Source organism: Megascapheus bottae, chromosome 13, assembly GCF_031878675.1.
Source record: "Megascapheus bottae isolate mThoBot1 chromosome 13, mThoBot2.hap1, whole genome shotgun sequence".
Lineage (NCBI taxonomy): Eukaryota > Metazoa > Chordata > Mammalia > Rodentia > Geomyidae > Megascapheus > Megascapheus bottae.
In genome coordinates, this window is record NC_143521.1 from 58,955,804 (window position 1) to 58,979,160 (window position 23,357).

At 56.0% G+C, this 23,357-nt stretch overlaps 1 protein-coding gene across 5 annotated transcripts in view; it reads right to left on the reverse strand.

The window, feature by feature from the left end:
• Rgs12 (regulator of G protein signaling 12) overlaps positions 1-23,357 on the reverse strand; it is a 57,253-nt gene that overhangs the window by 31,296 nt on the left and 2,600 nt on the right. For 4 of the 5 annotated variants that reach the window (XM_090343886.1, XM_090343883.1, XM_090343887.1 and 1 more), the window contains exons 2-3: positions 18,740-18,856; positions 1,696-1,717 (exon numbers count right to left, since the gene is read on the reverse strand). In XM_090343886.1, the coding sequence (XP_090200012.1) occupies positions 1,696-1,717; positions 18,740-18,856 (139 nt within the window). Of the gene's footprint in view, positions 1-1,695; positions 1,718-12,173; positions 12,452-18,739; positions 18,857-23,357 lie in introns of those variants that run through there. The other variant, XM_090343885.1, reaches the window with a different exon arrangement.

Below are 23,357 nucleotides of genomic sequence, written 5' to 3' on the forward strand. Positions count from 1 at the left end.
AGCTCATCCACCCCCACGGGTGCTCACACATTTTTCCCACAGAAGCTCTGCTGAGCTGTAGTTCCCAGGCTCCTGCATGGCTGGCGTCTACCATGGACCCAGGCTATAAAAATAGCTGTGGAAACTTCTGCCCAGCCCCCCCTCACCACACCTGCACAGCAGATGGAAATGGATGACCGGGGAGAGCGGAGGGGGGGCCTCATCAGAGCTAGGGCTACACAGTGGGAGCCACAGTACCGGGCAGAGGCTGCCTCCAGATGCATGAGCCCTGCCTGCTGCCCACCAAGACTCTGACCAACTCTCTGCCTCAGTATCCCTACCTGTAACAATGACAGGTAAATACAGTGTGCATATAAAGTCACTCATAATTAGAAAAGCAAGAGAACATGGAGGACCAGTGAAAGGAACACCAATGTCTGTCTGTCCAGACAGAGGGAGAGCCAGGGCGGTCCCTGGCGGCCCAGGGCTTGAGGTGAAGAAGGATGGGGAACCCCAAGAGGAAAGTGGTAAGGAGCCTGCGCACCAGGCTGAAACTGGGGGCTGGAAGGGTGGCAGCCATGACTAAACACCCCAGCCACCACCACGCAGCCCCTGTCTCCTGCCGACAGAGATGAATAAGGAATATCATATATGATCAAACTGACATACCAAATGGATAAGTTCCCTGTAAGAATGGAGATCCTCTGCGGCGGCCCAGAGGCCAGGCCTGGCCCGCAGGCTGGCTTTCTTTTCCTGGGTAAAGGAAGCTTTCCCACTTCCAGCTCAGGACTGATTAAGTGACACAACCACTATTGTCCATGATAATACAGGAAATACAACTCCTTTTATCCAAAAGCTCCATCCCCCACACTGGCGCCCAGGCCCACTGGTTGGGTTCCATGTATGCCCAGATTTCTTACTCACCAGAGCTCATTCCTTCCTTCCCGGTCCCACGCAGAACCCCCCCCCCCCGCCCACCCCGAGCCCTCCTCCTGCCAGGTTATGTGAGTCTCTTCCAAGGCCAACACTCAAGGTGGCAGCTGTGGGGCAACAGGGAGATTCCAGAAAACTTCAGTTTCCCTCAACACAGAATTCTATAAGAAACAAGTCATATTTGGATGAAACTCTCCAATAGTTTCAGTTTAAAAACATAATTGAAGGAAAATTGACACATCAGAGTTCTAAATTAAACCACACATTGCTGGCTATATCCTTTCCGAATCGGTCACATTAAAGAATCTCTGTACACAGAATTTCTTAACAACTGAAAGAAAATGTTTGATCCTTCTGCACCTGGCACTCAGTTCACCTCACTTTTTCCTAAGAAGGACACTTAGCAACCAGGAGTCTCAATCCAGCCTCAGAATTGCTCAAAGCAGTGAGTGCTCTGAAATCTTAACGTGCAGGTTTAAGAGCTGGTTGCGCCTGCAACATCGAGCAGACAGCAAGCAGAGCTTGTCTCAACTTGTCACCTGCTGGCCAGTGCAGTCAACAACAGCACAGCCACCACCGGGGGCCCAGCCTGCCCTGGTCCAGCTTCCCCTCAGCCCACGTGTGTGTGGCCTCTGGACAGTCCCCTGGCCAGCTAGGACCGAGAGCCTCCCACGGAGGATGAGAGAAAGGCAAAGAAAACTTTCTTGACTGGGTTAAATGGCAAAACATGTTCACAACTTGAAAACATCATGGAAAAATGAAACATCATAAATCGGGACTTACCACCATCCGACACAGTTGCAGACTGAAAGAAAAGAGAGAGAGACATGAGTTAATTAGGCCTCATGGCAGAACTCAGGAAGCAGCACACCGTCCACAGAAGACCAGATCCTGGGAGGGAAGCCTGGGAGCTGCCCAGGTAGTAGGGAGGGAGGCAGGCAGGTGGTGAGTCAAGCCTGACTCCCACCTCTGGAGCCTACTCCGCCCAGAAGGGTGACTGGGCCAGGAGGAAGTCCTCGTCATTTTCATTTGAAAAGAACAAATCCCAGCATGTCTGACAACTCCTCAAGGAGTCTTAAACAGCCTCCACTTGACAGAGCTCAGCTCAGAGAGCCCCAAGGGGCAGGACCTGGGGGCACTCAGGCCAGACTCCCACTCCGCTCTGTCCTGCAGGGCGCCCACCAGCGTCACCTGCACCTCCAACCCAGGGTGGCTAGCCCAGAGGGCGGAGCCGCCAGGCAAAGGCAGGGAAGGAGGCAGGAGAGTGGGCAGGGCCAGCGGAGAGGCCTCCAGGAAGGTGCTGGGAAGAGCAAGAGGCTGGAGCCAGGAGAACTGCTTTAAAGGCCAGGGTGGAGGCTGGCCTGCTGCTGGGGCCAGAAGGCCAGACAACCAAAGCTGCAGGTAGTTCTTGGAGAGGAAGCCTGGACCGCCTGATAGCGGGCTTCAATCCACTTGCAACATGAGCAGGCATGGTGCCAGGCCATCCCTCCATAGGCCAGGGGCAACGGGAAGGCCAGGATCTGGGGACGAGCCAGGCTGGGGGAGGGAGGAGCCCTGGGGCACCAGAAGCCCCAGTGGGAGGAGAGCAGGAGACCTCCCTCTAGCTGGTATCCCCAGCCAGCGCTAGCCCGGCTCCAGAGCTGGCAGAGCGGATGGAGCAAGGGCATGACAGACCGGGACCCACAGGCAGCCGTGCTGAGTGATTCATGCCAGCCGGGCTGACATGCCAAATACCTCCTGTCTCCATTAGCCCGCTGGCTCACACGCCCTGGACTGGCCTTGGCCGGGGAAGGCCTGTGCTTGGCTAGAGAAGAAGCTGGGCACCTGGCTGGTCTGGCTGGGCCTTCCCACATCGGGGCCACTGAGGCAGCTCTAATAACACTAAGACGAAGGGAAGGCACAGAAGATGCCCTAGGGAGGTGACCTTGTGAAAGAACTATGGCACCCTTATGGGGGGACCCGCTGCCCATGCCCCCGCACCCCCCCACCACACCCCCACAACCCCCCGCCCCCGCCATGGCCCCACACCCCTACGCCCGCCACAGCCACAGCCACAGGCAGTCCCTCCTCCATCACCACTGAGAAGACTTGGGCTTCAAAGCTAGTGATCCAACCACGGCGAGGGCTATCTTATCCTTCCTCCTGAACCCCTCTGCTGCTCCTCGAGCCTGTGTGGAAGGCCCAGTGTCCCACTCTGCACGGGCCAAAGGTCTACCACACAACCACTCTTTTTGGGAGAAGACATGGCTGTCCCAATAGCCATGTTCCCAACCCTCACACATCCTGGAGCTGAAACTAGAACCCCAGGTCCCACGCCAGCTGCCCGTGTCCTGCCTGTGAGCTACTCAAGAGGCTGGGACCTGAGGACCGTGGCTCCAAGCCAGCCTGGAGAGACAAATCTGAGAGACTCGTCTGTCCAAAAGCCAGAAGTGGCAGGGTAAAGAGAAAGACGAGATTTATAAGATAACCACATCCAGTGTTTGATGTCATAAATTACAGTTGTCAAAAGTGGAAGACTCCGTGGGGAGACTGGACAGCGATGAGAAGGTTCGAAAGAGAATGAGGGACTGGAAAACAGAGCCAAACGGGAACCTTGCTGAGGGCCCGCAAAGAGGAGGCAGGAAGAGGAAGAGCAGCGGGGAGCAGAGGAGGAGAATTCCAAGTTGAGCTGGGGAGGAGGCCTGAAGGCTCGGAGGGGCTCAGAGGAGGGGCACGGGCAGGAGGGGCTGCGTTCCAGCAGCTAGGAGGGTTGCTGGTAAACCACTAGGGCACTGCAGTGCCAGGGCCAGGCAGCACAGCTGCCAGGAACCAGCTCACTGGTTACGAGGGCAGCCTTGGGCCAAGGGGAAGGAGGACGGAGAAGGCAAGGAAACCAACCGAGGCAGGGGAGGGCAGCCACGCACACAGTAGGCTAGCACAGTGAGCCATTACTACAGTACTATTGCCACTCTAACACATTACTACATGACTGAGTTACACACAGTGGGGTAGCATGGTCGCAATGGTATGCACTGTTACTTCTGCACTGCACACAGTGGGTCTGCCCAGTGCACCTCACGCTAGCATTGCACACAGTGGTGTGCAGATCTGAAGGGGAGGGGGAAGATGAGACCTGAGAGTCTCCTGCTCAAGAGATCAGTTTCATTCCTGGTTTGGCACTTTAATAAGTGATTGCATAGTTCAGTCCTAAAGATGCAAGTGTTTAAGCTGCGGGGCCTCCACTGCTAGCACCACTGCCTCGAAGGAGCCTCAAGGACGGCAGCTGTCAGTCATCCTTGGAGGAGGTGGCTGCGGTTTTCTTTGACCAGATACAAATTATACACATTTAAGGTGCACAACACAGTGTTTTGATCTAACCACACACTGCGGTGTGATTTCCACAGCACGTCCCTCCCCACACGGGGAAGTCACCACGCACGCGCACGCCAGCACTCAACACGGCCCTGCCAACAGCAGGAGCACCCTGTCTGCTCTTCTACCACTGACCAGCCCGTGTGAGCTTCAGCCCTCAGCTCCCCTTCCCCACACCCGGGAACCACCAGCCTCTTCTCTGCCTCCAGGCCCAGCCCTTCAATGCCCCAGAGCCAGGGAGAAGACACAGTACTTGTGCGTCTGTGTCTGTGTCTGACGTGGTCCACTCAGAACACTGGTTTTTGTTTGGGTTTTTTTCCTTGAAGCTGGGACATAGACTCCCTAGAAGGTGCTCTACCATCTGAGCCTCGCCACCAGCCCTCAGGCTTCAGTTCTCTCTCTCTCTCTCTCTCTCTCTCTCTCTCTCTCTCTCTCTCTCTCTCTCTCTCTCTCTCTCTCTCTCTCTCTCTCTCTCTCTCTTCTCTCTCTCTCTCTCTGCCAGTCCTGGGCCTTGAACTCTGGGCTTGGGCACTATCCCTGGGCTCTTGGCATTTCTCAAGGCTAGAGCTCTACCACTTGAGCCTCAGCACCATTTCTGCCTTTTTTCTTTGTATGTGGTACTGAGGAATCAAACCTGGGTCTTTGCGCATGCTAGGCAAGCACTCTACCACTAGGCTGAACTCTAGGCCTTCAGCTCTCTTTTGAACAGGGTCTCAACGTCATACCCAGCTCCTGCTACCCTCCACCCTCCTCTTTACACGCCTGCATGACAGGACGTGCCCCTGAGCTTTCCGTCTGACAGAGGTGTGGTCTGTGGACTTTCTCCAGAGATGGCCCAGAACTTCGATCCTCTAGCTCCCGCCCTCCCATGTAGCTAGAATTACAGGTGTGAGCTACTGCGAGGGGCACCTCCTTTCTCAGGAAGGCTGGCCGCCATGTTTACTTTCTTCCTCCATCCACAGACGTGAGCTGTTTCTTTATTTCTTTAGTGCAGCTGTGTGCTCCAGATGCTGGCCTCCCGCTGTGGGGATCCAGAGGAGACGTGCTCACTGGGCTGTGCCGACTTCCAGGGCTATCTGAGCTGGGTGCAAGGTGTCACCAGCTCACCGGCATTCCCACGGCATGCCAGGCACCTCTCATGCCCACGGAGGGCATGCCCTCCTGGGAAAACGGTTGCTCGAGCCTCTGTCGCTCAGCGATCAGGCTGCTGTGCATTCCCCATGGCCCTCAGTGGACACAGGTTTGCCAACACCCTCCACTGCTGGGCACGTCTCACTTTGGTGGGTTTCCCTGGTGGGCAGAAGTGTCCCAGAGAGACGTGACCTCCGGGCTCACCTTTACTTGGGGTGCCTGCATGTTTGTGTCATATAAAAACAAATCATCAGAGATGGCTCTGTGGTTCAAGGGATAGAGCAGTAGCCTTGAGCTGAAGAGCTCAGGGACAGCACCCAGGCCCAGAGTTCAAGCCCCATGACCCCCCCCCCACACACACACAAATCAGCACCAAGACTCAAACCACTGTGCTATCCCTATGTGTTCTTCTAGGAACTGGACTCATTTGGCATGAGGTAAGGATCTAGTCTAAGGATTCCAGAAGGTAAATACCCCAAATTCCCTGCATACTTGCACCATTATAAGCATATTTATAATTTTTTCTCTGTTATGGTGCTTGAACCCTGGGCCTGGGTGCCATCCCTGAGTTCTTCAGCTCAAAGCTAGCACTTTACCACAGCGCCACTTCTATATAAATGTTTTTGGTTTTTGGTTTTGTTTTGTTTTTAATGAGCAGCCTCTTGATGTTTGATATTCTGCTATCTAGTATGGCTGACGTTAGTCATTTATTTTTATTAGTGTGTACTTCTTAAGTTCTTCCCATATTTATACATCTATACATTTTATTTACAGAAGAAGAAGATGAAAATGAAGGAGGAGGAGGAGGAGGAGGAGGAGGAGGAGGAGGAGGAGGAGGAGGAGGTGGTAAGAAGCCAGGCACAGTGACTCATGCTTGTAATCCTAGCTACTCGGGAGGCTGAGACCCGAGGATTGTGGTTCAAAGAAAGCCGGGGCACTACAGACTGTGAGACTCTTATCTCTAATCACTAGAAAATGTGATGTGGGGCTGTGAGTCAAGGGGTAGGGCAGTAGCCTTGAGCTAAAGAGCTCAGGGACAGCACCCAGTCCCAGAGTCCAAGCCCCACAACTAACAACAACAACAAAAGACTTTTTAAAAGTACAACCACTAAACAAAGAAAATGTGAAAAAGAACTCAGTAAATCGACATCATTCTGTGCTTATAACTTAAAATGTTCCATAATTAAATAGCTCTAAGAATCTCTACCACATGATTTCAAGATTGGAATTTAAAGTAAACGTATTTCTTTTTTTTTTTTTTCTTTTGGCCAGTCCTGGGCGTGAGCTCAGGGCCTGAGCACTGTCCTTGGACTTTCTCAAGGCTAGAGCTCTACCCCTTGAGCCTCAGCACCACTTCCGGCTTTTTTCTATGTATGTGGTACCAAGGAATCGAACCCGGGTCTTCATGCATGCTAGGCAAGCACTTTAACCACTAGGCCAAACTCCCGGCCCCCGTATTTCTTTTTTATTATTTATTTTAATTTTAATTTTTGGTGCTAGTCCTGGACTTTGAACTCAAGGCCTAGGTGTTGTCCCTGAGCTTTTCTGCTCAAGGTTAGCACTCTACCACTTGAGCCACAGGTCCACCTCAGCATTTGGTGATCATTTGGACATAAGAATATCTGGGCCAGGAGTGTAGCCTAGTCTGCACAAAGCTCTGCGTTCTATTCATTGATACTACATACATAGAAAAACCAGAAGTGGTGCTGTGGCTCCAGTGCCAGAGCGCTAGCCTTGGGCAAAACATGTTCAAGAACAGTGCCCAGGCCCCGAATTCAAGCCCAGGAATGGCAAAAAAAAAAAAAAGAATCTCACATACGCACAGGCTGGTTTTAAACTATGGTCCTCATATCTGAATAGACAGGATTACAGACACAAGCTACAAACCACTGGCACCCAGAAATACATTTCTCTTTTAAATTGTGATAATATGAGAAATATATTTTTGGGCTGGGAACGTGGCCTAGCAGTAGAATGCTTGCGTAGCATGCACAAAGCCCTGGGTTCAATTCCTTGGTACCACATACACAGAAAAAGCCAAAAGTTGTACTGTGGCTGAAACGGTAGAGCACCAGCTTTGAGAAATCTCAAGGACAATGGCCAGGCCCTGAGTTCAAGCCCCACAACTGGCAAAAAAACAAAAGCACCCATGGCTCCTAGGTTATAACTCCCTCCCAAAGGCAGGCCGCAGAAACTCAAATCTTCCTCTGCTTCCTCTGGGCTGCGGAGAAGCCTACTCAGTGTTAGTCACTGAGTTGAGACCGAGCACTTGTCGGGGCCCCTACCAGTCTGTAGGGATTTTATCATGAATCAGCGTCTTGTACCCATCAGCATTTTGTGATGATAGAATCTTTACCAAGGTTTATTCTCCACTGTCAGCAAAAGGAGCTATCAGAGCAGATAATTCCTAATTGCCCTGGCAGAGGAATACTCAGTAATACTAACTTTCTGTTTTGAGACACTGGCAAAATTTCCTGCTTTGGACATAAAAAATACTGACTAGCCACATTAAGAGTCCTAAAGAGAGAGCAAAGGCTTGCCGGATGCCTACATGCCCGGAAGATTTGAACACCAGGCATTTCAGCTAGGTGATGAAATCCCTTAGGAATGTGGTGGTCTGGTGTGCACGTGTGCATCCCACACGCTGCCTGTGCAGGTTGAGGCAGTTTCTCACGGTTTCTGTGGGACTGCACACTGAGGAGAGCAGATCTGCAGCAGGCTGGCTGGCTTGGGCGGGTGAGGGCCCAGCTGCATTCAGAGGGGAGCTGCCCCACACCTGTGGGTGCCAAGGAGGTGACACCTGCCTCACCGCCACCTCTGCCATGTGCGTCTGCTGCACCCCTGCACGCCTGCACCCCGGCACCCTGGCCTGCCCTCCACTAGACCAGCCCCAGCCACAACCTTCTAAGATGCCATGGATCAACATAGTGGGTCACGGCAAGCACTTAGGAAAGAAGATGGAAAAAAGTAACATGAAATAAATGTGCTAAATCAGCCATTCTGCGGCCCAGGCTGATCCTGGAACCTGCTTTCAAGCTGCGTTTGCACACGTGCATACCTGCCAGCATCTATGGACATGTCTGTATGCATGTGTGCATGTCTGCCTATGTGCCTTTGTGCACACAAGCACCTCCGCATGCACCAGGTGCTCACGTGGTGTGCGGTCTGCTCCCATGGGGACCAGGGCTTCCTCTGCCCTCACCGCCCTCTGTCAGCTGCACGTGTGTCTCCCTGGGAAGCCTCAAGGCTTCTGGCCAGGCCTGCCTGTGGTGACAAGCCCTACCTCCAGCATGAAGACCACGCCCACACACCTGCACGTGGCCTGGGCCATCACACTGGGAGGGGCCACACAGGGACCTGAGCCGGGGCCACACCACACAGCTACACTGGCACCAGCACAGAGTTTGCAGCCATGGAACACAGAGGTGCTGTAACAGGGCGGCACAGGGCCACACAATTCTAAGTCCTCGGAGCACAGGGCCACGCAATCACAAGAGCACAGAGGTGCCGTGACAGGGAGGCACCAAGCCATCAACCACCAGTCCATGAACACAGATGCTAGGACAGGCAGCCCAGGGCCACACAGCCCAAGTCACCTCACCTGCTCCATGGTGGCCGAAAGGGCTGCGTGGTCCTCACCCTCTTGCCCCATGGGCAAGTGACACCCAGGACCACGCGCAGAGGTGGAGGCGGCCCAGGACCCCACGCCTCAGCTGGGCCACAGGGGGGGACCAGCCACTGTTTCCCACACCTCTGGCGCTGTTCAGCCCTGGGGCAGAGCCTTCTCTCCATCGAGCTCCTCCCCCCTCCTCCCCGCTCTCTCCCAGGCCCATGGCAGGCTCTGGCGGCGTGGGTGTGCCTCACACACACAAAAATGGCACCGCACCCATCCATGCGCTGGACCCAAGAGACCCCCGCACAGCCCAGTGGGGTGGCCTGTCCACGGGACCAGGAGGCCCTGGGGCACCAGGCCTTATGTATCAGCACCAAAGCGAGGTGGGAGCCGTGGAAATTTACATGGTGTAAATTTGGGATGGATTTTAAAGGTCAAGCCCACGAAACGCTGCCGTGTGTGTCAGGCAATTTGGGGCTGAGCCAAAGGCTCCACACTGTCCTTTCCCGAGTCAGGAGCAGACACGAAGGCGGGGAGGCAGCACTCGAGCCTGGCAGGCCTCCCGAATGTCAAATGGGCTGTGGGCGTGCAGGGGTTTGGGGTCAGGGAGAAGTGCTGGCAGCGGAGCTGAGGAGGTTGACGCAGGCCCAGGGCAACACTTGCAGCAGACATGGGGAGTTGGCAGCTACGGTGTGGGAGGTAGGGGGAGTGGCTGGATGCAGGAGGGCAGATGCCTCGGGGCCAAGGCACAGCTCACGGGCCAGGGCTGTCATGGCAGGGCCCGTGGCAGCCTGACACCAGGGGGACAGGAAGAGGCCATCAAGCGTGGACAGATGGGAGGAGGCTAAAGGGAGACTCATCAGATGCAAAAAGGGCTCCCGGGTGGCCCCGAACCCAGCCCACAGAGCCTGGGACACAGGCGGGGTCCTCAGATGCCTCTGCCCCCAGTGGCACACAGTTCTCACGTCCCCAGCTACCACAGCCACGCTGCCCGTCTGTACACCCATGACACCTGCCCCCCACCACAGCCCTTCGCACGCGGCTTGCCTCCTTAGAGGAAGGCTTGGCTGCACTGCCCACTGCAGGCCTGGGAGGAGAGCCCAGCCTTGTGAGCCTCCACCTTTCCGCTTGCTCTCTCACTTCCCCACCCTTCCAAGCCACATGTCTGTCTTCACCACATCCACACATGTAGGGGTTGGGCAGAGCTGCAGCCGCAGAGGCCGGAAGCCCAGCTGGGCCAGAGATGGGAATCTCACAGACTTTCCTGCCAGGGCTGGCTTCAAACCACAACCCTCAGATCCAGCCCGCTGAGGAGCTAGGATGACAGGCGAGACTCACCAGAACTGGGCTTAGAGTACAGCCCTTCCACGTGAACAAGTATCAGACAGAATTTAACGCCCTCACCTTTAGAAAGCACCTGACATTCCCCAGCGGAGAGACGCAAAGCCCGACCCAATTATACACGATGTGCAGAATGTATTTCATGAGAAGGGAAGGATGATTCGAGGATCAACAAACCAAGACCCTCTACCATCCCCACCCACCATGGCACCACAGTGCCAGGCAAGGCAAGACAGCTGAGGGCTGAGGAGACCCTGAGAAGCCCCTCCCCGGGGTGCAATGGAGGCACGCCCCCCCCCCACGGCTGGACCCTCAGCTCCCTCCACCGCCCCTCCCTGCACCAGCCCCAGGGGCCAGCCGCAGCCGGGGAGACGTGAGGGTGGCTGTGTGGGAGTCACAGGCAGACTGGGAAGCTGCTTTTCTGGTGACGACTCATCTTCCGGTGTGGTTCGACCGAGTCTCCCGAGTCGTCAAGTCTCCTGTGGGGTGTTTGCACACGCTGGAGTTAGTTGCCATCTGTGGCAGAGGCGTGCGTGTTTTGGCTGTGGAGGCTGAGGAAGTTGTGGCCAGTGAGAGCCTCAGATTCTCCCTACTGCCTGTGCCCCCCAGAAAGCACGCTGGGAACCACAGCCCAGGGCAAGCAGTGGGAGCCCAGGAAGCGGTGGGGTCAGCGCAGTGGTAACGGCCGGGCCGGGGGCAGAGCCGGGGCCAGCCCTGCCCACTGCCATCCTCAGCAGCCAGGGCAGTGAAGTAAGAGCATCATGTGCACTACTGCAGCACCCCCATCGCAGCCGGACTTCCACGCACTCCCGTGAACAACGGATCGGCCTGTCTCAACATTTGGCAAAACTGGAAAAGGCAGTTCGGATTTACATAGCGAAGCCAGAGGTCAGGGCACTCTATGTAAGGCGCTACTGAAATGGCAGTGCGGCCCGGGGCTCGTCCGGGGGTCCTGCTCCTCGGCTGTCTGAAGGGGTGCTGCCAGATGCCAGGCGCGCCCCTCGTGACACCCCGGTGCCAGGCTGTCCTGGCTGTCCCCAGCGAAAGGGCTGGGGCTCATTCCCACACCAGTCAGGTCCACCAATGTTTTCTCCCGCAATTCTCTGCAGACAACTCCAATTAGATACTAAGAAAACATCCTGAGATTAAGCAGCTCCAGACAAGAGGCAATTAAAAATCAGTACCTCGCAATTAGTACCAATCTCTTGTACATAATTTTTTATCTTTGTATCAACATGGCAAAGTCATAAAAGAAAAATAAAGATTTTTATCTTTTATTTACTCAAGTCTTTTAAACACATTCTCTCCTATGTTCAACTTCATAAGTTCATATAACAATCAATCATTAAATATGATTGATGTATACATGTATTCATGTACTCAACTATAAAACATAAACTGGCAATTTTAAAAAATTGAGAACTATTAATGCCTATCTAGTTGAAATTTCCCATTTCAACCGCACTGACTCACATCTTTAAGATGTTAGGATTTCTGTGGTAAGGGAAAGAATGTCTGCGGTCCCTGGCAGCTGGGCGGGAGTTGAGAAGGAACCCCAGCGAGCCTGGCCAGCCCTGTGTAGGACCTGAGTGGAGCTGTGGACGGGCCCAGGGCCACGGCCAGCACTGGTCCACTACTGTATGCGCTCAGCTCCTCAAGGCAGAACCAAGGAACGTCGCCTCAGTTTCATGCTTGGAAACTCCCCAGCTGCCATTCACAGGACCAGCTACAAGTAAAGCAGTGACGAGATGCCAAGTTCTCCTACAATGCTGTCCAAATAGCAAAAGACAAAGAAACATACAAAAAACCACCAGGAACAACTTACCTGCTGGTCAGTAAAGACATCGGACTCATCTGACAAACCCTTTTCCAAATTCATCTTAACACAGGAAAACTTGCGTCATGAGCCAGGCACCAGATCTGAGGCAGCGGCTCAGTGTGGCGCGCGCCTGGGCATGTCAGGAAAGTTCAGACATTTCAGCTGACGGTCCGCGTGCTTCCCTCGTAACCTATAGCAACAGGACGGAGGGAGCTGTGGTCTGCCTCCACTGCCTCACACACGGGAGGGACGCTGGCCCTGGCCGCGGGGGTGGCTCTGCACACCCCGGCTACCCACAATGTGCTTCTCAGTGGCACGGTGCCGGCCCCAGAGTGATCGCAGTGCCGCTGCTGCCACTCTATTATAAGCCCGCTGCATGTGCGTGCGTGCGTGCGTGCGTGTGCGTGCGGCACACACACACACACACACACACACACACACACACACACACACGCACGCACGCGCGCGCGCCTCTCCCCTCCTCCCAGTTCCTGAGAATCTCCACAGCATGTATGGTCCACGGTCTGTTCTGTCTGCCTCCAAGCAACCGAACAACTTGACAGTGAGTGAGCATCACTGTTCCTCACTTGGAAAAGGAAGACAAAGAAAAGAAGGAACGCAAATGGCTACCAGAACCCGGGGCCACCTCCATGGAGACCCCAGGCCCACTCTCAGCCGGTGCCCCCTCCTGCCACATCTCATGACCCCCACCACCACCCCACCCCGTCCTGAGTGCAGGCCCACTGGCCCACGTTCTGGGACGGGCCGTGGGTCCGGAGCAGGCCGCCCACTGGCAGCAGGCTAATCCAGCCTCCAGCGTCAGCATCCCCTGGGCTTTTCCCCACAAAGCAATGTGCAGTGGCAGTGGGAACATGCCACGAGCACGCCCACTGGCCAGCACATTCTATGTGTGCCACGACTGCCTGCCAGGTGAGCCCCACACCCTAACAGCCTGAGCCTCCTCCACAGCCAGCCAGACAGACAGACAGCCGTTCCTGTCTTCTCTCACAGCTCGGCACCAGTAGCCAAAGGGAAGAGGGCTCTCCCTCTCTCCCATCATCTCCCTAGCCAGTACAGGTGCCAGGCTGCCCCACCCCCAGCCAGGGACAGTGAGGGCCTGGCACTCCCTGGGGGCCTGTGCCCCTCGGCACCCTCCTCTCCTCAGCAACGGGGCCACCAGCTGCGCCCCCTGCCATGGACGCTGAGCCTCCGTGCAGGCCTCCCGGCGAGTACTCTCCACACAGACCCCAGGACCATGGCGCCTCCCCTGACACTTGCTCAGCAGCCCCGGCCTTCTCAGCCTCAAGTCCGCACACCCCAAGAGGGCCCCCAAGACCGGGTCGCAGGACCTGCCTCAGCTCAGGTCCTCACACAGCACCATTCCTGCCTCCCCACGTCTCTCAGCACGCTCCTGGAGTGGCAGGAAAATGCCAGGGTTTGCTGGGCCCCCACAACTCCACGGCCTGACTCACCCCACATCAGCCCCAGCACCCCGCACGGGGCTATCGGAAGCACCAAGAGTGGAAGGCGCAGAACACCAGCCCTCAGACCAGCAGCAGCACCGGTGACCACCAAGCATGTGGCCACTCACGGGACTGAGTGGGGACCTGCTGCAACCTGGAAGCCGGTCACCAGCATGGTCACCAGGGTCATAGTCACCAGGGTCACTGTCAGCAGAATCATGGTCACCAGGGTCATGGTCACCCAGAGTCACGGTCAGCAGAATCATGGTCACCAGGGTCACTGTCACCAGCATGGTCACCAGGGTCACTGTCACCAGGGTCATGGTCACTCAGGGTCACGGTCACCAGAATCACTGTCACCAGAGTCACGGTCAGCAGGGTCACAATCACCAGAGTCACGGTCACTCAGGGTCACAGTCACCAGAGTCACTGTCACCAGAGTCACGATCAGCAGGGTCACAGTCACCAGGGTCATGGTCACTCAGGGTCATGGTTACCAGAATCACTGTCACCAGAGTCACTGTCACCAGCATGGTCACCAGGGTCACTGTCACCAGGGTCACAGTCACCAGGGTCACGGTCACCAGGGTCACTGTCACCAGAGTCACGGTCACCAGAGTCACTGTCACCAGGGTCACTGTCACCAGCATGGTCACCAGGGTCATGGTCAGCAAGGTCACTGTCACCAGGGTCACAGTCACCAGGGTCACGGTCACCAGGGTCACTGTCACCAGAGTCACGGTCACCAGAGTCACTGTCACCAGGGTCACTGTCACCAGCATAGTCACCAGGGTCATGGTCAGCAAGGTCACTGTCACCAGGGTCACAGTCACCAGGGTCACGGTCACCAGGGTCACTATCACCAGGGTCACGGTCACCAGAGGCACTGTCACCAGGGTCATGGTCATCAGAGTCACGGTCACCAGAGTCACGGTCACCGGGGTCACTGTCACCAGCATGGTCACCAGGGTCATGGTCAGCAAGGTCACTGTCACCAGGGTCACGGTCAGCAGGGTCACTGTCACCAGGGTCACGGTCAGCAGGTCACGGTTACCAGAATCACTGTCACCAGAGTCACGGTCATCAGAGTCACGGTCACCAGAGTCATTGTCACCAGAGTCACGGTCACCAGAGTCACTGTCACCAGCATGGTCACCAGAATCACTGTCACCAGGGTCACTATCACCAGGGTCACAGTCACCAGGGTCACTGTCACCAGAGTCATGGTCACCAGAATCACGGTCACCAGAGTCACGGTCACCAGGGTCACGGTCACCAGGGTCATGATCACTCAGGGTCACGGTCACCAGGGTTACTGTCACCAGAGTCACAGTCACCAGGGTCATGGTCACCAGAATCACTGTCACCAGGGTCATGGTCACTCAGGGTCATGGTCACCAGAGTCATGGTGGAGGACGCATGGAGGACGGCAGGATGGGAGGAGGACACACGAGAACAACAGGATGGGAGGGAGGAGGACACGGAGGACGGCAGGACGGGAGGGAGGAGGACACACGGAGGACAGCAGGATGGGAGAGAGGAGGACGCATGGAGGACGGCAAGAGGGAGGACACATGGAGGACGGCAGGACGGGAGGGAGGAGGATGCATGGAGGACGGCAAGAGGGAGGAGGACACATGGAGGACAGCAGGACAGGAGGGAGAAGGACACACGGAGGACGGCAGGACGGGAGGGAGGAGACGCATGGAGGACGGCAGGACGGGAGGGAGGAGGACGCAGGGAGAACGGCAGGACGGGAGGGAGGAGGACACACGAGGACGGCAGGACAGGAGGGAGGAGGACACACGAGGACGGCAGGACGGGAGGGAGAAGGACACACGGAGGACGGCAGGACGGGAGGGAGGAGACGCATGGAGGACGGCAGGACGGGAGGGAGGAGGACACACGAGGACGGCAGGACGGGAGGGAGGAGGACACACAAGGACGGCAGGACGGGAGGGAGGAGGACACACGGAGGACGGCAGGATGGGAGAGAGGAGGACGCATGGAGGACGGCAAGAGGGAGGACACATGGAGGACCCCAGGACGGGAGGGAGGAGGACACACCAGGACGGCAGGACGGGAGGGAGGAGGACGCATGGAAGACGGCAGGACGGGAGGGAGGGAGGACACACGAGGACGGCAGGACGGGAGGGAGGAGGACGCATGGAGGATGGCAGGACGGGAGGGAGGAGGACACATGGAGGATGGCAGGACGGGAGGGAGGAGGACATACGAGGACGGCAGGACGGGAGGGAGGAGGACGCATGGAGGACGGCAAGAGGGAAGATGACACATGGAGGACAGCAGGACGGGAGGGAGGAGGACGCATGGAGGACGGCAAGAGGGAGGAGGACGCATGGAGGATGGCAGGACGGGAGGGAGGAGGACACACAAGGACGGCAGGACGGGAGGGAGGAGGACGCATGGAGGATGGCAGGACGGGAGGGAGGAGGACACACAAGGACGGCAGGACGGGAGGGAGGAGGACGCATGGAGGATGGCAGGATGGGAGGGAGGAGGACACACGGAGGCACACGTAGGGCCAGTGGGAGGCCTGGCTAGCTGGAAAGGTCGTGAAGGAGGTACGGGGTGTCCGGGCCTGCCAGGGGCACAGCGTTCACTTTAGGCTCCTGCAGTTACCTGCCTACCCTACTGGTCTTGGGCTCTCCCTGCTGGGCACAGCTCTGGGGCCATGGAACTCTGGTGGAGACTGGCAGGGCCAAGGGGCTGTGTGCCCAGAAAGCAGCAGGCAGGGGGACCCCGTGTGGTGCAGCGGGGCTCACGGCTTGTTGACAAGGAAGCGAGCTAGACCTCTGCACAGTGAGGCTCCCCGAGTCTGGGACGTGGACTAGAAACTTGAGTTAGAGAAGGGGTCTCTCACAAGGGGACGTCAAGACTCGAGAAACATGGCCCGTGGGTCTGAGTGCCGGCCCTGGACTTCCCCTGCCAGCGAGCTGAGGTGGCTTCTGGCGTTGGGCCGGGGACCTGCACTGTGACTCCTTGAAGGCCCCAAGAAGGGGTCGTCTGGCCCCCAAACCTCCCCTCCATCCTGCACAGAGCATTGCCAACTGGACCAACTGGCTAGAGCTTAGCCAGTCCCCAGTCTTACCACCTGCCTGCCACCAGCACCACGTGGCCCTTCCCCGGTGCCCCAGCTCAGCAGGAGAGGCAGCCCTCCCCACCCCCTCCCCCACCTGCAGGAGGCCACTCGGCAGCCCCACTTCTACCCCAGGGCCAGTACCTGGTAGGTATCCATGAGGAAGTACAAAGCAAGGGTACGTCTTTTTTTAGGCCCCGAATTAGCAGATCTTCAAGAGAATTTCTCAAATAAATAAAAGTAGACCAGGACAGCAACACTTCCTTAGCTAAATTCTCTTGGAAACAGCGATGTCAATGTTTTTAAATGTGTAAGAAGAGCTAATTGGAAACATCTGCAGTCCCCCCACACCCTGCCTCCCCACAGGAGGCTGGGCTAGAAAGCCAAGCCAGCCAAAGCGGCTGTTCACATTGCCAGCGCTTGTGAGTGAGGAACAAGAGGGGCAGAGCGGCCTCTGGAGGACATCCAAGCCGTCCCCGCTCCCTCCACCACCTCCTCTGTCCACCTAGCTCCCCTGCTCTGCGCTGGAGTAAAGTCTGACCAAGGCTCAGGTAGGATCTTCTGCCCAGCACCAGGCACTGCCAGACTCTGCCCATAGCTCCTGACCTTCCCAGTTCCTCCCGCCAGGATGCCCTAATACCCTCCAGAATCCTCTAGCGCCCTCCAGGATGCCCTAGGGCCAGTGCCAGGATGCTCTAGTATCCTCCAGAATCCTCTAGGGCCCCCAGGATGCTCTAGGGCCTCTAAGATGCTCTAGGGTCTCCCAAACGCTCTAGGGCCTGTGCCAGGCAGTTGCTATTGTGGGTCCAAGCATGGGTGTGGGCGGTCTGCCGGTGAACAAGAGTGAATTGAGGCGCCAGTCCTGAGGGTCTCAGTCCAGTCTCCAGCCCCAGTTCTCTCCTGGGCTCATCTGGGAATGCCCTCTGCCACGCAGCGTCGCCACCCCATCTCACTGCTGTTGGCCCCTCCCTGGGCTCTAGCTCCAGGTGTGGCTTCCTGGACTCCAGCTGTCCTGTGGAGGGCTCCATCCTGGTCCTACAACCCTCAGTGAGCCCTCTGGAGGGGTGGATCCCAGGCACGGCTGTGCTGAGCTTCCCTGCTGCAGGTGGCCACGCCCAGCTCTGTAGGCCACACCCACTGAGCAAGCAAGAAGCCAACAGCCCCAATTCCCAAGCCGGGCTCTCTCCTTCAGTGCCCCCAGTAAACTCTGTCACACTCCACGTACCGCCAGTGCTCAGCTCGGTCCTCCCTCTTGCACATCCCCTGGGCAGGTGGCCCTTCCCTTCTCTTAAGGCTGGAAGCCCAGCATGGACAGCACGCCTGTAGTCACACCCATGCCCCATGTGCTCAGGGCACCAACCACCACCTCACTGCCCGTGTGTCACCACTCTCACAGGTGGAGGGCGGGTCCCTGGGGGCAGGACCTTGCTTTAACCAATCGCTGCCCTACTGGGCAACAGCCCTGGATGACCCACGTCCTGGAGGGCCTGATCTGCTAGTCCGGTTTGTGCACATTTGCCCCAGGAAGGCGTCACCACTCAGGAAGCAGCCATAGCCTCCAGGCCTCTCTTCCCTTGCGAAAGAGCCACACTTCTGGGAGCCACAACAAGCTGCCAGCAATGCCTGGGCCTGGGCAGGGCAGGGCAGCAAGCCCCGCCCCTCTGCCACCCCGTGGCAGACCCTGTAGTGCTAGAAATGTGGGTGGTATGGTGGGGGTTCACAGAGCTGACCAGAACCCTAAGAAGACCCACAGCCAACAGGGCGCAGGCGGCAGAGGCCGTATGCCCTCCGCACACTGAGTGTGTCCATCCTGAACACTGCCGGCCCCCTCGGAGCCGGGAGGGGCTGGGCACAGGGCCTCACACCTGTGATCCCGTCTAGATAGACACCTGGGAGAGACCACCTCCAACCAACAGAGTTAGCCACGCACGTTCAGGCCCCCCCACTGGCACAAAACCACAAGCGGGGAGGGGGTTCCCAGCAGGCGTCCCAAGGCCGTGTCCACCTACCTCCAGGTCGTCCAGGGAACGCGTGATGCTGAACCTCTTGGATCTTCCAAATGACCTTCGGGCAGAGGTGCGCTGGGAAGTCTGGGCCAGTCCAACTCCCCGCCCAAACTCTGAGCCCTAGACACAAAGACAGAGATGTGTGCAGTGCGCCTGGGGGTGGGGTCCGCTCTCCTCGCTGCGCAGGGGAGCAGAGAACGAGACCCTCATCGCAGGCAACTGCGATACTCAAGGGTCGTGGTCCTCTGCCCACCACCACCCCCCGCCTCCATGCCACGTGGAGGAGCCCCAGGAAGGATGTGCAAGCACAGCAGGAGACATCCACTTCCCAGCAAGGCTGTGCCTTGAACATGGACTTGAGTGTGGTCCAGCAACTGCCCCCCCCCAGCAGACCAGGTACCACTGGAGCCCTACCTCAGGCACCAGGCCAGAGGCCAAGGCCTTGTGGGAAGACCCAGAGTCCTGCCGCAGCCATGGGGCCCCGCAGATGGAGGTGGCTTGGAAAGCTCAGCCCAGCCCCACCAGCCCCACCCAGACAGCAGGAGAGGTGCAGATTTGCTGCTTGTGAGTGATTTCTCACTCCAGGGTGCTTCTTCCTTCCCTCTGGTGGCCGAGGCCTTGAAGAAGCACGAGTCTGAAACTTGAATGCCATCAATATTTTTTTCTTCCATTACCCATGCTGTCAGAATTTTAAATTCCCAAGCAGTCTCGACCCTAGACCACCCTTGGCCTTCACGACCTTCACCCCACAGCGCTGCAACAAAGCACAAAGCACGTGCTAGGCCAGTGTTTACCAAGCAGGGGACTCAGCAGAACAGCTCTGCTCCACCCTGAGGCTGGGTCACCGAAAGGACTTGGAGCTGGCAGGTTTTCATCTCTGCGTGTGCTGCTGAGGGTCAGAACGCCCAGGTGACAGAAGCCCCCAGGGGTAGAAGGAGAAAGGGCGTGGAGTTACGTGACAAGAGACCAGGAGCCCTGTAGGAAATGCCTAAAGGGAAGGGCGGCACAGCCCCCCTGAGGACCACCCTGCAGGACCCAGTCAGGTGAGCCACCTTCCAGGTCCTGCGACCTGCACGCTCAATCCCCACGGCCAGCAGCAGCTGTGAAGACGCACAGGGGCCGGGAGGATAGCAGGACACGCCTCCACACCAGGCCAGAAGACACCACAGCACCTCACCTCGTGGTCAGCTGTGCCAGTGCCCTCCAGTCACTGAGGTGAGAAGACACCAGAGCCGTCTTCTCCCACTAGCATGCGTGGGAGAGGCACTGAAGGCCGAGAGGGGCCCTGCCACAGCGTGGCTTCCCCCACCCAGCCCCTGTGTCCCTACTCGCCCCATGCCTCGGCCCTGAGCAGCCAACAGCCTCTGGAAGCTCTAGGGGACATTTTCAGTTGTCAAGAACTACAGTGTAAATAAATCCAAGTAGACTTCCTCCCTGGGACTCTGGGAATGAAAACAGTCGGAGAAGCAATGGTGAAGCTATATTCAGAAGAACAGAACTGAAGACCAGTACCAAGGGCCACCAGAGATGGACAGGGCAGCTAGAAAGGGTGAAGGGCAGAAATCCAGTGACGGGTCTCAGGGACAGAAGCCTGAGTGCCGCCACTGGGGAAGCCAGGAGATCTGGATACTGCGCAGACATGGCTGGGGGCAAACACACAGCTCCCACCTACCCAAGCCCCAGCCAGGGCTGGTGGGCAGTGGTACTATGCCAGTGGGCAGGCACGCACCAGACACCTATCAAGGGCAGGCTCCTGCCAGCTCAGGAGCCTGAATTTCATTAGCATGCAGGCAGCCACCTGAGGCCAGCGAGATTCTCAGAAAGGCACAAGTGGAGCTTGGAAACAGACGAGCTCCATCTGCACGCCCGGGAGCAGGCGGCCAGCAGAGGCAGAGGTCACACCCTCCCCTGGGAGGACTTTATTAAACCAACGTGGTTTTTTTTGTCCGGAACACAAAAAAATCCTAGGCTCTGATGTTAATGTGCTGGGATTGCTAAAGGATCAATTTGCATAGTGCTGGCAGGCAAGCTCGGCTAGTAGCCCTGCCTCTCCACACTGCAGCAGGAAAACCCACAGCCCCACCACTGCCCCATCTTGAGTAATCTATAAAAAATCACCAACTAGGGCTTGGAGCGCGGCCTAGTGGTAGAGTGCTTGCCTAACAAGGACAAAGCCCTGGGTTCGATTCCTCGGTACCCACAAACACAGAAAAAGCCGGAAGTGATGCTGTGGCTCAAGTGGTAGAGCTCTAGCCTTGAGAAAGCCCAAGGACAGGGCTCAGGCCCTGAGTTCAAGGCCTAGGACTGCCCCACACCTCCCCCCAAAAAATCACCAACTAAAAACAACAGAGGAAATTGAACTCTCCACCAAAACTTGACCCTAAATAGACAAATCTCAGCAAAAAATAAAGACATAAAATCAAGGTGACATGAGTCCCTCAAAAGCCAACACAGTAGCCAGACATGGTAGCTCTCGCCAATAATCCTAGCTACTCAGGAGGCTGAGATCTGAGGATCGAGGTTCAAAGCCAGCCCAGGCACTAAAGACCATGAGACTCTTATCTCCAGTTATCCACTAGAAAACCACAAGTGGGGCTGTGGCTCCAGGAGTAGGTCAGAAGCCTTAACTGAAGAGCTGCAAGCCCCACAATCAACAACAACAACAACAAAGCCAGCACAGCAACTCCACAGCGAAGGACAGAGTAGTGTGGGGGAGAAGCACACAGAGCGATGCTGAAAGGAAGGGGTGACGTTTAAGGACCTGAACACACTACAGCAGCATCCAGACAAACCAGAGGAGGCCAACACGCAGCAGGCCAGGCAGAATAAAGAAGGCAGAGCAGGACCTGAACGATGCCCGTGAAGATACAGAAATGCCACTGAGCTTCCTCTGAGGCTGGGGGCTTGTGAGGACCCCAGATGCCAGGAAAGGGAAGGCATTTTTCTTTACTTTCTTTTTTCTTATTTTTAATTGTTTTGCCAGTCCCAGGGCTTGAACTCAGGGCCTGAGCACTGTCCTTGGGCTGGGCTTTCCAGTGCTCTACTTGAGCCACAGCCGGCTTTTTTCTGTGTTTGTGGACACTGAGGAATCTAACCCAGGGCTTTACATATGCTAGGCATGCACTCTGCCACTAGGCTATGCTCCCTGCCCAGGGAAGGCATTTTCTTTTTTCTTTCCTCTTTTTGTGGGCCATGGGGCTTGAACTCTGGGCCTGGGTGCTGTCCCTGAGCTCTTCAAGCTCAAGGCTACCGCCCTATCCCTGGAGCCACCGCCCTACTTCCTGTTTTTTAGTGATTAACTGGAGATAAGAGTCTCACCATCTTTTGTGCCAGGGCTATCTTTGAACTGCGATCCTTAGATCTCAGCCTCCTGAGTAATTAGGATTACAGGCATGAGCCACCGAGGGTGGCTGGTATATTTCATTCTAACTTCATGTATTTATTTCTGAGTGTTAAATGCATCCATAGTTCAGTAAAATCTTGAGTGTTTAAAAAAAGATTATTATCCAGAATAAAGAATTCAAAAAAACTAAACATCAAAAAAACCACAAATAATCCAATTAATAAATGGGCAAGCAAATTGAACAGACCAGCGCTCCAAAGAAGAAAACAAACATGACAAAATGTTCACTATCCTGAGCCATAAAGGAAGTGAAAAAGCAAACGCACACTAGGATTCCATCTTGTCCCAGTCATCAAGAAAAGAAGCCACCACAAGTGCTGTTGGTGGGAATGTGAGTGCGACCACTACGGAAGTCAGAAGGGAGATTCTCCAAAACACCGAACACAGAGTGACTCTGCCCCCACCACAGCAGAACTGGGTGAAGGACAGTACATGAGAATACCAGAGAGACACCTGCATGCCCATGTCCACCGGAGCTCACAACAGCCATACGCTACATTCAGCCAAGATGCTCCACAGGAGATGGACAAGTGACAATGACAACAACAGGGCTCACACACCACAGGCTCTAAAGACAAAGGAAACCATCCCATTGGCAGGAAAATGGATGGAACTCCAGGGCGTTGCACTGAGTGAGGCCAAAAAACACCGTGGTTTTTTTTGTTTTTTTTTTTAAAAGGTGTTATTTGGTTTGTATCTAGAAGCTAGGTCTAAAAGAAGTACACACACATGGGCACAGACACACACACACACACACACACACACACATGTATACACTTACATGCACACACATGCACGCACCTACCCACATGCACGCACATACCCACATGCATGCCTACATACGCATATACACACATACATGCACTACACACATGCACATGCATAAATGTACACATACATGTACATATACACATGCACGCACATGCATGCACATGCACTCACACGCACACAGGCACATGCACGCGCACACACATAATGCACGTGCACATACACACATACATGCACATATACGCACATATACGCACATGCACACACATGCCTGTCTACATCATTGTATTTCTGGCTCTTATATTTCTGGATGAACATAAAATGTGAGTCCAAGGGATACTTAGAACACAGAGGGGAAGAGGAAAGAGGAAAAGAAATCAGCCAAGTAATTTTTAAATACATTAGCTATATATGCAGATGGCACTGGTGGTCCCCGGTGAGGGAGAGGTG